The sequence below is a fragment of the Sarcophilus harrisii genome, chromosome 2, assembly GCF_902635505.1.
Source record: "Sarcophilus harrisii chromosome 2, mSarHar1.11, whole genome shotgun sequence".
NCBI lineage: Eukaryota > Metazoa > Chordata > Mammalia > Dasyuromorphia > Dasyuridae > Sarcophilus > Sarcophilus harrisii.
In genome coordinates, this window is record NC_045427.1 from 504,204,612 (window position 1) to 504,218,926 (window position 14,315).

At 32.5% G+C, this 14,315-nt stretch overlaps 1 protein-coding gene across 6 annotated transcripts in view; it reads right to left on the reverse strand.

Moving 5' to 3' along the window:
• MYO5A (myosin VA) overlaps nucleotides 1–14,315 on the reverse strand; it is a 202,525-nt gene that overhangs the window by 92,449 nt on the left and 95,761 nt on the right. For all 6 annotated transcript variants that reach the window (XM_031955220.1, XM_031955217.1, XM_031955219.1 and 3 more), the window contains exons 7-9: nucleotides 10,636–10,717; nucleotides 6,740–6,847; nucleotides 4,768–4,874 (exon numbers count right to left, since the gene is read on the reverse strand). In XM_031955220.1, the coding sequence (XP_031811080.1) occupies nucleotides 4,768–4,874; nucleotides 6,740–6,847; nucleotides 10,636–10,717 (297 nt within the window). The remainder of the gene's footprint in view (nucleotides 1–4,767; nucleotides 4,875–6,739; nucleotides 6,848–10,635; nucleotides 10,718–14,315) is intronic.

Genomic DNA, 14,315 nt, shown 5'->3' on the forward strand with positions numbered 1-14,315 from the left:
AACAACAAAAAAAATTACTGTGTCTCATATGATTCTTACAAGATCTTTAATAGGTTCATAGATAACACTACTATTCCTATTTTATGAATGAGGAAACCAAGGCATAGAGAATTGGTCAGTGACATAAATCAAGGTCATAGAGTTAATTAATGACAGAAGTAGAGCTATAATCTAAGTCTCCTGCTCTTAATACTGCACCATTTTTCTTTCTTTTTGCCTAGCTACCAAGACATTTTAAACATGATATATTAAGCATTTATTAGCAAACAGGATTATTGAAAACATGGCACTATTCCCTAAAAATAGCATCTTAAATGTACGTTTATGAACACGTCATTTGAAAGTAGGTCGGTATATTCTATACTGATTTTCTTTAAATAGAGTCATCATTTCCTGAGCTAAAAATTCCCTATTTTTGCTATATGGAAACTACATATTTTAAACAGCATGGGAACATTTACCTATATTAAGTAAAAATGCACTTGGGATCTTATAATCAATATTATCATAAAATAAATATTCTATCTATCTAGAATTCTAACTAGAATAGAAATTCAAATGGTATAAAATATTCTAGTTATATATCAACATCACAAATTCAATCTGTAGAAAAATCTCCAATATCAAGAATAAAGAGAATAAATATATAAGGATATTTTCTAATAGTATATCTTCAATATTAATTCCTATTATAATCATAGAAGAAAAAGGAAAGAAAAGGAAGCAGAAATCTCATTTTAAGAAAATTTTTAAATAAAATATTTGATGATGGTGACAATGATCAGCAATAATTCTATTACTTAATGTAGTCCAATAGGTAATGAAATAAGTTTAGGATTGGCAGGCTTAGACCCAATTTGGGCAGAGGTTTTTTATAAGTGGAGATTAAATTAAATTTTGAGTCTTAATCTCCATTTCTGTTTTCTAAGTTTTCTAACCTGTAAAACATTATGACAATGCATGTTAATAGTGTTGACAGGGTTAAATTGTTCAACTAAATCCTGGATCAGCATCACAGCACCCCCAAACATAGACTAAAATTTTCAAAAAAATTTTAATAGATTAGAAAAATCAATCAACAAAGCAAATGAAACATGAAAACACTAATGTTATAAGAACTAGAAATTCTTTATCAGATACACAAGCTACCCAAACAAATTGTCTTGCTCAATATTTTAAAAATCTGGGACACATAGTTGGTTGATTTATTCATTTTTGGGGAGAATTTGTAAATGAGATAGTTAAAAAAAAACCACTTCCTTCATCAGAAAAAAATTGTAGTACAACAAACAATACTGGTCACCAACCAGACAAGTTAAATCAACAATATGCATATGTATGTGTATGTGTGTTTACATATATACACATGTGTGTATATGTGTGTATGCCTGTGTAATTTAAGAGAAAACTTACAAACTAAATTAGTAAGTGTTTATTTTTAAAACATACTTTAGCTTGATAATACACATTTTTATAATGATTGGAATTTGTCATGATTATATTTTCTAAATATCAACTCATCTCTGTCACTCTCCTACAAAAGCCATGAATCTTCTATCTAACTTTTATAGCCATTATAGTCACTGTCAAATCAACAAACTTGCCCGAAAAAAGAAAGAAGGAAATTCAAAAGAATAGGAATGAATGAAGATGGTAGCAACTCCTGGGGGAAATGCCTTAAACTAACTGCATAATTGGTTGACTTTCAGGACAATCTTTCTTGTCAAAAAAGTACATTAATGTTTTAGGTAAGCCATAGTGATGCCATGTGTTTTTTTAAACTTGTATCAATTTTTTTGATTTCTAAAATCATAAAAATTTAGGGAAATTCAGCATACTGAAAAAGTTAGTCTATTTCAATGATGCACTTAGTTGTATCAATGAGTTCACTTAAAAATAATCTATAAGATTTCTTTAGAAGTGAACAAGGCCTACTTCAGATGAAAAGTCAAAGAAGTCTCAAATCCCACCATCTTTTATAAAATTATCAAATGAGGTCAGAAAATATAAACATGGCTATAAATAGAATGCAGTGACTAGGAGTAATGGATTGTCCCAAAGAGTATAAAGAAGGAGTTAGAAGGTCAAAGATTTAAGAGCTGGAAGGAATCACGGAGATCATTTAATACCACCCCATTGTTTTACAGGTTAGAAAACTGAGACCCAGAGCTTAGTGACTTGCCTAAAATTACTATACATAAAATGATTATAGAATGAGAGGGGAAAAAAAAGATTTCTTCCATGTGGGTCAAATCTTTCTCCACAAACCAAACTTTCTATCTGGCCAATATCATTTTACTCTCTAAATAATTTTACTACTTCCTCCTTTATGTAACTTTACAGTCATATTTCTTTATAGTTTTGAAAAGTTCAGAAAAGAATAAAAATTTGCATATTTATTGATCCAGAGACAACTAAATGAAATACTCTTTTAAGATTCATTTGATGTTTGCCACTGTTTTTTAAAATAAGAATGTAAAATATTATATTTACAAATTTTAAAAATTAGGAACAGAGAACAAACTTCTATTCAGAAAACAGAATAACATTTTTAAAAAATCTTAGTTTTACAATCAATTAACGAATCAAGACAGAGAGGAATAAGAAAAGTGGAGAAGACCTACAATATAGCTTAAGGAGAGGTGAGTTGTGTTTCACTTAATTTTGAAATCTATAGGAATTCTACCTTCCTTGAGCTTAGGAAAAGTAATTATGGGGCTTAGTGTTCAATGCTCCTGGTGAGCTGCCTTTTTTTTTTTAAATGGCAATGAAAAAGAGAGTGACACACAGAGAGAAATAGGGCAAGAAAGCACTAAAATAATTTCCTCGTGCAATAGAAACAGCAATAAGTTTACAGTCAGAAGACCTGGATTCAAATATTGGCTTTGACACTTCCTATAAGTCACATGGTAAGTCACATTTTCAGTTTTCCTTTTATGTAAAATGAAGAGGTTGAACTAGAATATATTTAAGGAGTCTTCCAACTCTAAATCTTTGATCCTACAATACTAAGAAAAGAAAGAAACAAAGAATTAAAGGCAAACAGATATCTACAAAGAAAAACAGATTAAGGCAACACACACCAATAAAAATTCTTATAATATGCATAATTTCAGAGACATACACAGAGACTTATTAAGACACAGAAGAATAAAGCAAAATCTCCAACCTCTCTACAAATCAGGTCTTCATCTTCTATAATAATAAGTTAACATTAATACAGCTTACAATGTGACTATACTAAACCAGGAGCACATTGAACTTTCTTTGAAAAAAATTTTTTTTTTACTTCATACATCAAGTACTTCAAACTAGTTGGTTTCTTTTGCACTGGTGATTGTTTTATGAATTAAAATATATCATTCCAAAAGAAGATCTGTAATTTTTACCAGATTACCCAGAGGCCATGATACACGAAAGATAAAGAATGTAAAGAATCCCTGTGTAGGACAATCTCTGAGGTTCTATGGTCTTGTGTGAGCATTCTACAAAGAAGTCACTAGTAATTTTTGAGTCTAAAGTGTATTTTGAAAACTGTAGGCATAAACTGAGATATTACTTCTTGCTAATAATACTAAATAAGACTAAATGATACTCTGCCCCATCCAGTAAAAGAAATTAAGTTAAAGTACAATCCACTTGTAGACTGACATATTCCCATTATTGCAGAGATCGAAAGGCTTTCATGAGTTCACAAAATAAATCATAGGACTGGAATGGAAAGCTCTTTATTTCTAGGCCAGTACTCAAGCCAATGTTTAGTACTGTTTCTCTGATGTTTTTAAGTAGATGTTATGTCTGTTTTGATTTAAAAAAAACCAAGCCAAAGTTACAGGAAATAATGACCAATGTTGGAGGGGATGTGGGAAAACTGGGACACTGATGCATTGTTGGTGGAATTGTGAACATATCCAACCATTTTGGAGAGCAATTTGGAACTATGCTCAAAAAATTATCACACTGTGCATATCCTTTGACCTAGCAGTGTCTCTACTGGGCTTATATCTCAAAGAGATTTTAAAGGAGGGAAAGGGACCCACATGTACAAAAATGTTTGTGGCAGCCTTCTTTGTAGTGACCAGAAACTGGAAATTGAGTGGCAGCCCCTTTTATAGTGGCAAGAACCTAGAAACTAAGCAGATGCCCATCAGTTGGAGAATGGTTGAATAAATTATACAATATGAATGTGATGGAATATTATTGTTCTGTAAGAAAAGACCAGCAGGATAATTTCAGAGAGGCCTGGAGAGACCAACATAAACTGATGCTGAGTGAAATGAGCAGAACCAGGAGATCATTACACACAAAAACAACAATATTATACAATGATCAATTCTGATGGACGTGGCTCAATGATTCAAACCAGTGCCACTTGTTCAGTGATGAAGAGAGCCATCTACACCCAGAGAGAGGACCGTGGAAAAATGTGTGGAACACAACATTCTCAATGTTATTTGCTTGCATTTTGTTTTCTAATTTTTTTTCCCTTACCTCTTGATCCTATTTTTCTTGTGCAGCAAAATAACTGTATAAATATGTATACATATATTGTATTTAACATATATTTTAACATATTTAGCATGTATTGGACTGTCAGCTAGGGAGGGGGTGAGAGGAAAGAGGGGAAAATTTGGAACAAAAGGTTTCACAAGAATCAATGTTGAAAAATTACCCATGCATATGATTTGTAAATAAAAAACTTTAACAAAAACAAGCCAAATCAAAAGCATTTTAATTGTAAAATACACTTAATCATTTTAGACTTACAGGTATTGAGCAGCTATCCGAGTCCCGGGAAGTAAATCCAACATTGCCTAAGTGAAGGATGCCAGCAAGTATTCGGAAAATTCCCATCTGGTAAGACTCATTAATTCCTAAAATAGTATTAGAACAGCATAATAAATAAGTAGGAAATTTCACAGAAGGAATTTTGAGCACATATTCAAAGCCTGGTTATCTATACAGGTTATTACAGATTACAAAGTAACGTGGTAAATCAGACTCCAACTCTGCAGACATTATGCATATTAAGCATAAACCTTTCTCTATTCTTACTCAGAATGTAGCCTGAAATCCAATAGGAGTCAATTCTTTTTTTTTCTGTAAGCCCTAAGGATGGTATAAATCATACATAACACAAGATTAGAGAATGAGTAAATTTTTGGCCAAGTTAATGTTGTATATTAGTCTAACATGACACTGTCCATTACTGATGTGAGGGAAAAGAGAAAGGAATTATGGAAGAAAGCAAACTGAAGACAGCTTTTCAGCTATTTCTAATTCTAATCTCATGCTATGCCTTTGTTATCTTGTATCATGACTTTTCAAAACATTATGCATAACTATGTTTAAATGGAAATATTAAAATGCATTACAACTAAACAAAGCATTTCAAATTATATAATCCACTTCTCCAGCAGAATTCTCCCTTAATAGCTAATTAAGAGTTATATCTAGTATGTGCTAAAATGTTTGTGGCAGCCCTGTTTGTAGTGGCTAGAAACTGGAACACGAATGGATGTCCATCAATTGGAGAATGGTTGGGTAAATTGTGGTATATGAATGTTATGGAATATTATTGTTCTCTAAGAAATGACCAGCAGGATGAATACAGAGAGGCTTGGAGAGACTTACATGAACTGATGCTAAGTGAAATGAGCAGAACCAAGAGATCATTATATACGTCAACAACGATACTGTATGAAGATGCAATCTGATGGAAGTGGATTTCTTTGACAAAGAGACCTAATTCAGTTTGAATTGATCAATGATGGACAGAAGCAGCTACACCCAAAGAAAGAACACTGGGAAATGAATGTAAACTGTTTGCATTTTTGTTTTTCTTCCCGGGTTATCTTTACCTTCTGAATCCAATTCTCCCTGTGCAACAAGAGAACTGTTTGGTTCTGCACATATATATTGTATCTGTGATATACTTAACATATATAGGACTGCTTGCCATCTAGGGGAGGGGATGGAGGGAGAGAGGGGAAAAAATCGGAACAGAAGTGAATGCGAGGGATAATGTTATAAAAAATTACCCTGGCATGGGTTCTGTCAATAAAAAGTTATTATAATAAATAAAAATAAATAAATTTTTAAAAAAGAGAAAAAGAGTTATATCTAATATAAGTAGTTTTTTTCTTTTAGCTGTTATGACTTTTTCCACTTTTTTGTTTTTGCTTAGTCTTACAAATTTATAATCTATTAACTTGCGATGAAATTCCTTTTACGGACTAAGTTGCTTACTTAGAAAGTAAATTAAATTGAGGCTACTTTTTAGGGTACTATAGTATCAATAACTTAATAGTATTCTGATGCACTAAAATAATTAGTTCATCTCTAAAAGCTATATATTTTTTAAAATAGAGACTACCTGTAAACCTAATACTATTTTCAAAAAAAATAACAAACTTAAATACCGTGTTTGCAAGCTTGGAGAAAAGACTATCAGTATAGGAGCTATGTCAACATGAGAAATTAAATCTGAAACTTTCATTTTAATTGAGATTCTACACTTACTTTTTTTAAAATTTAATTTAATTTTTTAAATTTTTATAAAACCAGAAATTATTGCAGTGAGAAAAAAAGTTGCTTATATAAGGAACTATGACTATCAGTGGTACTCACTAGTTAAGCTAAAATAAACCTAGCTAACATTCTAGATGAGGGATACATGAGTCATGTTATGCATATATAAGTTGTTGCTCATAGAGTCTTGAGAACAAAGTAAATTTACCTAGCAAAGTACAGGCCTGCCTTGTATGTACCATTTCCTTAGCATCATCAACCCCGTCAATTACTGGGCTGCCTCCTTGCTTTGTGTAGTGGAAGTAATCAGCATTTCCTGAAAATGAAGAAAAAAGAATTTTTCATCGTATAAGTGCCAAGAAAAATGTTTCTTGAATGAATACATCCCCTAAATTCTATAACTACAATTCCCTTTCAAAAGCAAGTGAATGTTAGGAAGAAAAATTTCTGTCAAAAACTACTCCTTTATGTCAACAATGGGATTAATTACTAGCTTCTCTTTTTGACTTATCAATTCTTCAAGGCTCAAAATTCCCGAGTTACATTTGACTCCTCTCTTCTTCTTTGGCCTCCAAACCAATCACTTCTTTGGAATTTGTCTTTTCTTTTCCATGTCCTAGGGTTAGGCCATTATCTTCCCATATCCATATAATTATATTACCTACAGTAGTATACCACGGCTCTAATTCTGCTGGTATCTTGCCTTGCTGGCTGTCCTGCTGACTCATCTCCACAGAATTTTCACTATCATGCCATAGAAATCTCTTTACCCTGGAAACTCATTCCACCCCTAAGCCATCTTTCACCCTAGCTGTACCTACATCCCTGCAGCCTCTCCTTTTGGTTGATTTCTCCCAGAACTTCCATTTTAAGGAGGAAACCCAGATTGTTTTCATTCTTCTTTAAGCTGTGCTGTTAACTCATCTCCACAGGATTTTCTTTATTGTCTTAGATACCTTCAATTTGCTCCCTTTCCCACTCAAACCCTTTTTCAGCTTCCTTTTTTATAATTTCAGTTCTTTACGAGCAAGGGCTGTCTTTACTTCTTGCATTCGAAGAACTTGGCATGGTAATAAGCCATACTTAGCCTGAAACATAATAAGTGTTTAATAAATGTTTACCGATTTGACAATAGCTGATTTTTTTGGTAAGAACGAAGCTATAATAAATCTAATATTTATATTAGATTATATTAAGTTATATTAATATTAATTATTAATATATTAAATTTATTAATATTAATTATTAATATATTAAATATATTAATATTAATTATTAATATATTGAGTATATATTAAGAGTTACTTTTATAGGTATTACATCTTCTTACATGATTTTAAACCACATGGGAGATTATATTTTATCAAAATTTTTTATTTCACTCAGTTATCACAGTACTTTGAACACAGTAGACAATTAATACAGGTTTGCTGAATTAAATTTAATTACTTTCCCTGCAGTCTCACACTCATGAAGAGCAGAATCATAAACAATGACAGCAGAGTTTCTAAGCAAAGTAGGAGACTCCTGTTAAGGTTATACTATTGCTAAGTATTATTTTTTTTTCAAGGAAATCCTAAAAAACTACAATATGGAAGAGTCAGGCAATACCAATCTGCTTAGAGAGATAACAGATAAAGCTTTAAAAATTGTCAGTAGACCCCAGTATACTGGTTAGGGACTTCTGGCCTACAAAATTAAATACAATTCCAGGCCTTCTACAAGCTGTTGCTAACATACTCATCTCCTAGACTTATTTCCCATTTACCTGGCAAACTAGATTACTATTTTGTATTTTTTGGCTACAGTGTTTATTGTTCATACTTTGTCCTCCTGTCTCTTCTCTACTAGTTAAAATCCTACTTGTTCTCAAGGCTTAACTCTGATCTCACCTATTCTATAATCAACCCTGAGACTGGCCTAAGGCCAAAATGACCTCATTTCCCTAAAGCATCTCTCAGTGCTCTATTTGGAAATTACTTACATGAAATCTCAAGCTGGAGATATCCTGATGGTTCTGCTCAATTTTTTGGTTACCTCCTAATCCCTTGTCCAATCCTTAGCATGAGACTTGGGAAGTTTCTCAATAAATATTTATGGAATACTCATCATTAACCTTAACAAGCTCTAACTGAAATATAATACAAGTAACATCAATGTTGTATTTTAAACAAAGGTAAAAATCTGATCAATCATTACATAATTTGAACTAGCCATTGTGACATATAAAAAGTTCAAGAGACATAGTTTCTGGGTAATTAAACATATTATTAATTATTCCAGCAGATAATTAATAAAAGGGGTCAGAAGCATTCCTGAATGTCAAGAACCCTTATGGAACCCATTCAGAGTTTATATACCCTCAGAAGAATGAATATTCTTAAGGACAGCAATTAACTCATTGGTTACCAATTAATGAGAAGAATGAATAGTATAGTGAGAGAGGAGACCTATTCCAATGGGGGGGCCTAGAATGTGGCTGATCAGTCTCACTATCTGGACTAGTCCCAGTCTCCAGGGCAAGCTAGACAAAGGTACACCCCTCTTCCCCAAACTTGTCACAAGTTGTTTCTTGGGCTTGGAATTCTCCCTATTCATCATCTAGTTTCCCTGGCTTCTGTCAAGTCTCAGCTAAAGTCACATCTGCTGTAAGCCTTTCTTGCTCCTCCTTAATTTGTGTCTTCCCTCTATCTAGTTTATCATGTATATACTTTATTTATACCTATTGATTTTCATGTTATATTCCTCATAAAATTATAATTAAGGTCTCTGAGGACAGGTTCTAACTCTTTTTCATTATGGGCTCTTTGGAATTGTCTTAGATAATTCTCTTGATCAGAGTAGCTCTTTATGATCACTACCAGCTTTTCTAGATTTTCTTAAACATCCTTTTAATAAATATTCTAGGAATTTGCCAGGAATCAAAGTTAAAGTTATTAGCTTATTTATTATTGCCAGGTTCTGTACTCTTTCATTTTTGAAAAACAGGATATCATTCAATCTTTTCAAAACTGGTAACATTCAGATCTTTTAAACAGTAGTAAAAGTGGCTTTACAATCACATTTGCCACTCCTTACAGAATCTTGTATAATATGTCTAATGTATGTTTTTATGAGGCAATTGAGGTTGCCTATAGTCATCCAGCTAGTAAGTGTTAAGCATCTGAGAATAGATTTGAACTCAGGTCCTCCTTGACTTCAAGGCTGGTGCTCTATCCACTGCACCATCTAACTGTCCCAATATGTGTAATGTATAGTGAAAATGGAACCAGAATAATCTTTGGATTCCCAATTCAATTCCTAATTCCTAGTGGACTCCTAATTTATTGCTGAATAGTGAGCAATCCAAACCCAAGTTTAAGATTTAGGAATTACTCTGTGCAAACTGAAAAGTTATAGAAACCATCACTATTTTAGAATATCATTGCAAATTACTATTTTTTCATGAAACTCACTTAGTTTTAAGTAGTTCCCAGTATCATGCTAATTAAATAATCCATACTATCAGTTTAAAAGCTGTTTTCTTTATCTATCAAACATTTATTTGTTAATTTACCTAATATAGCTCTTTATTGATAAAGAAACAGTAATTACTTGGTAGACTGTTTAAAACTTTTTTTCTTTTTAAAAGAAAACCTCATCATTAGTAAAGATGACTTCTATGAAAGTCATTTCTGAGAAGCAATGAATTCAATGTATATCTACACTATTTTTAATTTTTAAAATGTCATTATATGCTTTAGGTAAATATCTTTATATAGATTCTAAAGGAATATTTAGGGGTTCTGATAATTCTGTTCACTTGGCATCTCTTAGCTTCCATGTTTATAAACAGAGCACTAGTACAATTCCTTTCTTATCACCTCCTACCTGGATTTTTAGAAGTTTCCAAGTTGATATCGCTGCCCCTATTCACTCTTCTCTTTAATCTGTCTCCTAAGTAGGTATTAAGATAATTTTAAAGTATGGATTCAAAAAAGCATTTCTTAAAACCTTTGCTTCTTCCCAGTGGCTATCACATAACAGCTTCCTCTTTGAGAAGACAATTAATTAACCCAAATATAAGTGAAATAATATCAAACTCCCCAAATGTCACTTTCATACCTAATCGTAGCATTTTAAATTCTGGTAACTTTGCTGAGGCACACAACTGGTAGAAGATATGATAGTTTCTCTCCTCTTCTGCCTTTGAAAAAAAAGTAAAGATTTTTCAATTATAGTAATCAAATTCAAAAAAACTGAATGATGAATATTTTTTTAATTTCATGATTTGGTAAAATGAACATAGTCTATTTCCTAATCAGTGAATTTCATTTGCAACATAACATTTCAATCTCTCCATTACCCTTCATATACAAATACTATATTTTTGACTATGATATTTGGTTTATGCTGATTAGCAAAAACTTAATATATGATAAAGAATTAAAAAAAAAAGCAATGACTGTGCTTTGGCTTGAAGTCACAGTCCTTTATTCATCCAAGATTAATGTTTACTGGTATAGAATTCTATTCCAGTGACTGTACAAGGGAAGATTCAAAGTTTAGATAAGACATTTATGGTAAGATAAGACACAAATATATACAAGTGGAAATTCCACAATGCTATGTTAGAGATTTATAAAATTCCATATGTGATTTAAAGGGGACTTTTGTTAGCAATTGAAAGGGAACTTAGTAGCAAAGAGGATTTTATGGAAGTACTGGCATTTGACCAAACTTAAAAAGATGGTTAGGCAGAGAAGGAATTGATTGTGTCTGAATACAGATAGAAGCATGTTTTCTTTCTTCTTCTCTTCCCCCCCTCTTATTTTTTACTTTATTTTTGAGGGGCTTTTTTAAGAATGGGAAATCTATATTTTCTTCCACAACATGACTTTTATGGAAATGTTTTCTATAATTTCATATATAATTTCTTAATGAGGGCTGGGGATGGGATAAGGGAGAAAATCTGGACCTCAAAAGATTTAAAAACAAAAGATAATTTTTTTAAAAGGATGAATAGGAATTCAACACACAGAGAGAAGGGAAGTTATCTGAGGCATAAGGAACAATGTGAACAAAGAAAAAGAGGTACATTTAAGGGACTAACCAATTAAGTCAGCTTAGAAGAGTGCATGAAGGTTAATAATATGAGATAATGTTGGAAAGACAGAATAGCACCAGATGATGCAGGATTTAAAAAACCAGGTGAAGAAGTCTGAATATCACTTAGGATGCTGTAGGAAGATCCTGAAGATGTTTGAGGGGGAAAAAAAAGACAGGACTGTATCTGTACATTCAATAAATCTATACTTACATATGTGCCATGTACTGGAAATATAAAGAAAAATTGAAATTTAAATCCTGCTCTCAAGAATTATTGGGGGGAATACAAGAAAAATTATTCTAGTAGTATGATAAAGGATGGATTGGAAGGGGGACAGTGTTATGACTGAAACTTCTAATTCTGGTACCTTTTCCTCTTTTATTTCTAATTATGCTTTATATAGCTTATTATTACATATTTGCTTGTTTTGGTCTCTTCGCCCCCCAACTCCCAAGATTGGGAACTCTCTGAGATCAAGGACTGTCTTTTGCCTTTTGTATCCCTGAACACAGGGCCTGGCACATAATAGAAGTTTAGTAAAGGTTTATTGACTGATTGACTGAAAAGAGCATCACAATAGTACAAGTGATAGTTAATAGGGTCATAAACTAAGGTGGGACAAGGAGGGAGTTACAAAGGATTTTATGGAGGTAAAAATAACAAGAACTATTTGAATTAGATTCAATAGATTAAAGAAAAGGAAGAATCTAAGAGAACTCCAAGATTTCAAACACAGGGGAATGGGTGTATTATTGTGAATAACACTGAAACACAATGGACAAATAGATCTAGGGGAAGGTAATAAGTTTGATTTTGATTTTGGATATGATGAACTTGGAAATCTTGATGGGACATGCAAAATGAGCTAAGATGAAGGCAGCTGAAGATGTAGATCTGGAACTCCCATGGATTGGATATACAGCTTTAGGGGTCATCAACATAATCATGTTAATTAGATGAGTTTACTAAGGCAAAAAAGTATAGAAAAGAAGAAAAAGGAGGGATTAAACATTTGACCATCAAAGGACAGGGGAAAATATGACCCACTAGTGAAGGAGACAAAGAAAAAGTGGTTGGAAAAGAGAAGAATAAGGATCATAGGGTATATCTAAAATTAAAAAAAAAAAAAGAAAGAATATCTGGTAACATGGAAAACTCAACTGTTTGGGAGCCTGCACTAATCTACAGCCACATAAGGCCAACCTAGAATAGGTTGAATCTCCTAATCACATCATACCAAAGACTTCCTGAATAGGAATCTCCTAATCACATCCTAACTTTGAATAGGCAGATATCTTGGCATCCCCTAATCACATCATAGAGCTTCCTGCCACCAGAAACATCTGAGCAGCTCATCCTTGGGCGGGATACCAACCCTTTGTCATGGACCCCCACCCTGTACTGTGTTTGTACAACCCTGCCTTCTTTTCTACTGCTATATATATCTGTACTATTGCACCCATTAAAATGAGGCTTGATCAGAATGATTTGACTTTCCTCCATTTAGCGCGTCCCCTCTCTCTTGCCCTTATCTCTTTTCTTCCAGGGTCCACACACTCTGCCTCGCGGGCCGAGGCAAACTCAACTATGTGAAAATCAGGAGAGAAATCAAGGAGGTTGAGTACTAAAAAAGTTAGCCTAAAAAAGGCACTGATTTTTTTTTTGAGGGAGTAGATTCAGTGGAGTGATGGGGACAAAAGTAAGATGGTAAGGGGGTAGTGGATTAAGAGGAAATAGAAACATTGGGTAAGGAAATATTAAAAATATTTGGCAGTAAAGATGAGATAGGATAGTAATTAGACATAGGTAGCTTAGAAAGGACAGAAGGAGCAAGAAAAAGCTTTTTTTTTTTTTTTTTTTTTTTTAAGGATTATACACATAAGTGATTGTAGACAAATAGTAAGAGGCAAAGGAGAATTCAAAGATAGCATCACTGATAGAGAAAAGTCCTGAAGGAGAAGGAAAGGAGTAAGATCAAAAGTACATTAATTAATCATAGAAATAAACAGATATCTCTCTTCTATTACTGAAGAGAAAACAATGATAATCAAAAATTTTGAAGAATAGTGAAAGAAGATTACAGAAATTTATGATGGAAAGCTTCAATTTTCTTAGGGAAGTCAGGGATTAAGTCATCTGCTTTAAGTGTGGAGGAAATGGAATTGAGGAGGAAAGTTTATAAAATATGTTCTAGAACAAAAATGAAGTGAATTAAGCTTAGACCAAAACCTTATGCCATATTCTAGAATATATTCTAAATGATACATGACATTAATGTTAAAAAAAAAAAAACCTGCTGGAAAAAATACGGAGGGAGACAAAACTATATACTTCTCACGGCTATGAATAGGGCATATATTCTTAACCAATCAAAAGATAGAGATAATTATACAAAATAAAATAAATGATTACAATAAAGTGTAAAGTTTTTGCACATAGGTTAAGCTTTTTCCCTTAGGTTAAGAAAGTCAAATGGAAAAAATATTTTTTCAAATTCCTCTGATAATCGTTTGGTATCCAATATATATAAACAATTAATAAATATGTATAAAAATAATAGCTATTCCCAATAAATAAGTGGTCAAAATATATGAACAAATGGTTCTCAAAAGAAGAACTGTAAAGGAATCCTCTAAGAGATTGTGAAAAATCAAAAAGCTACTGCATTGTTGGTGGGGCTGTCAACCATTCTGGA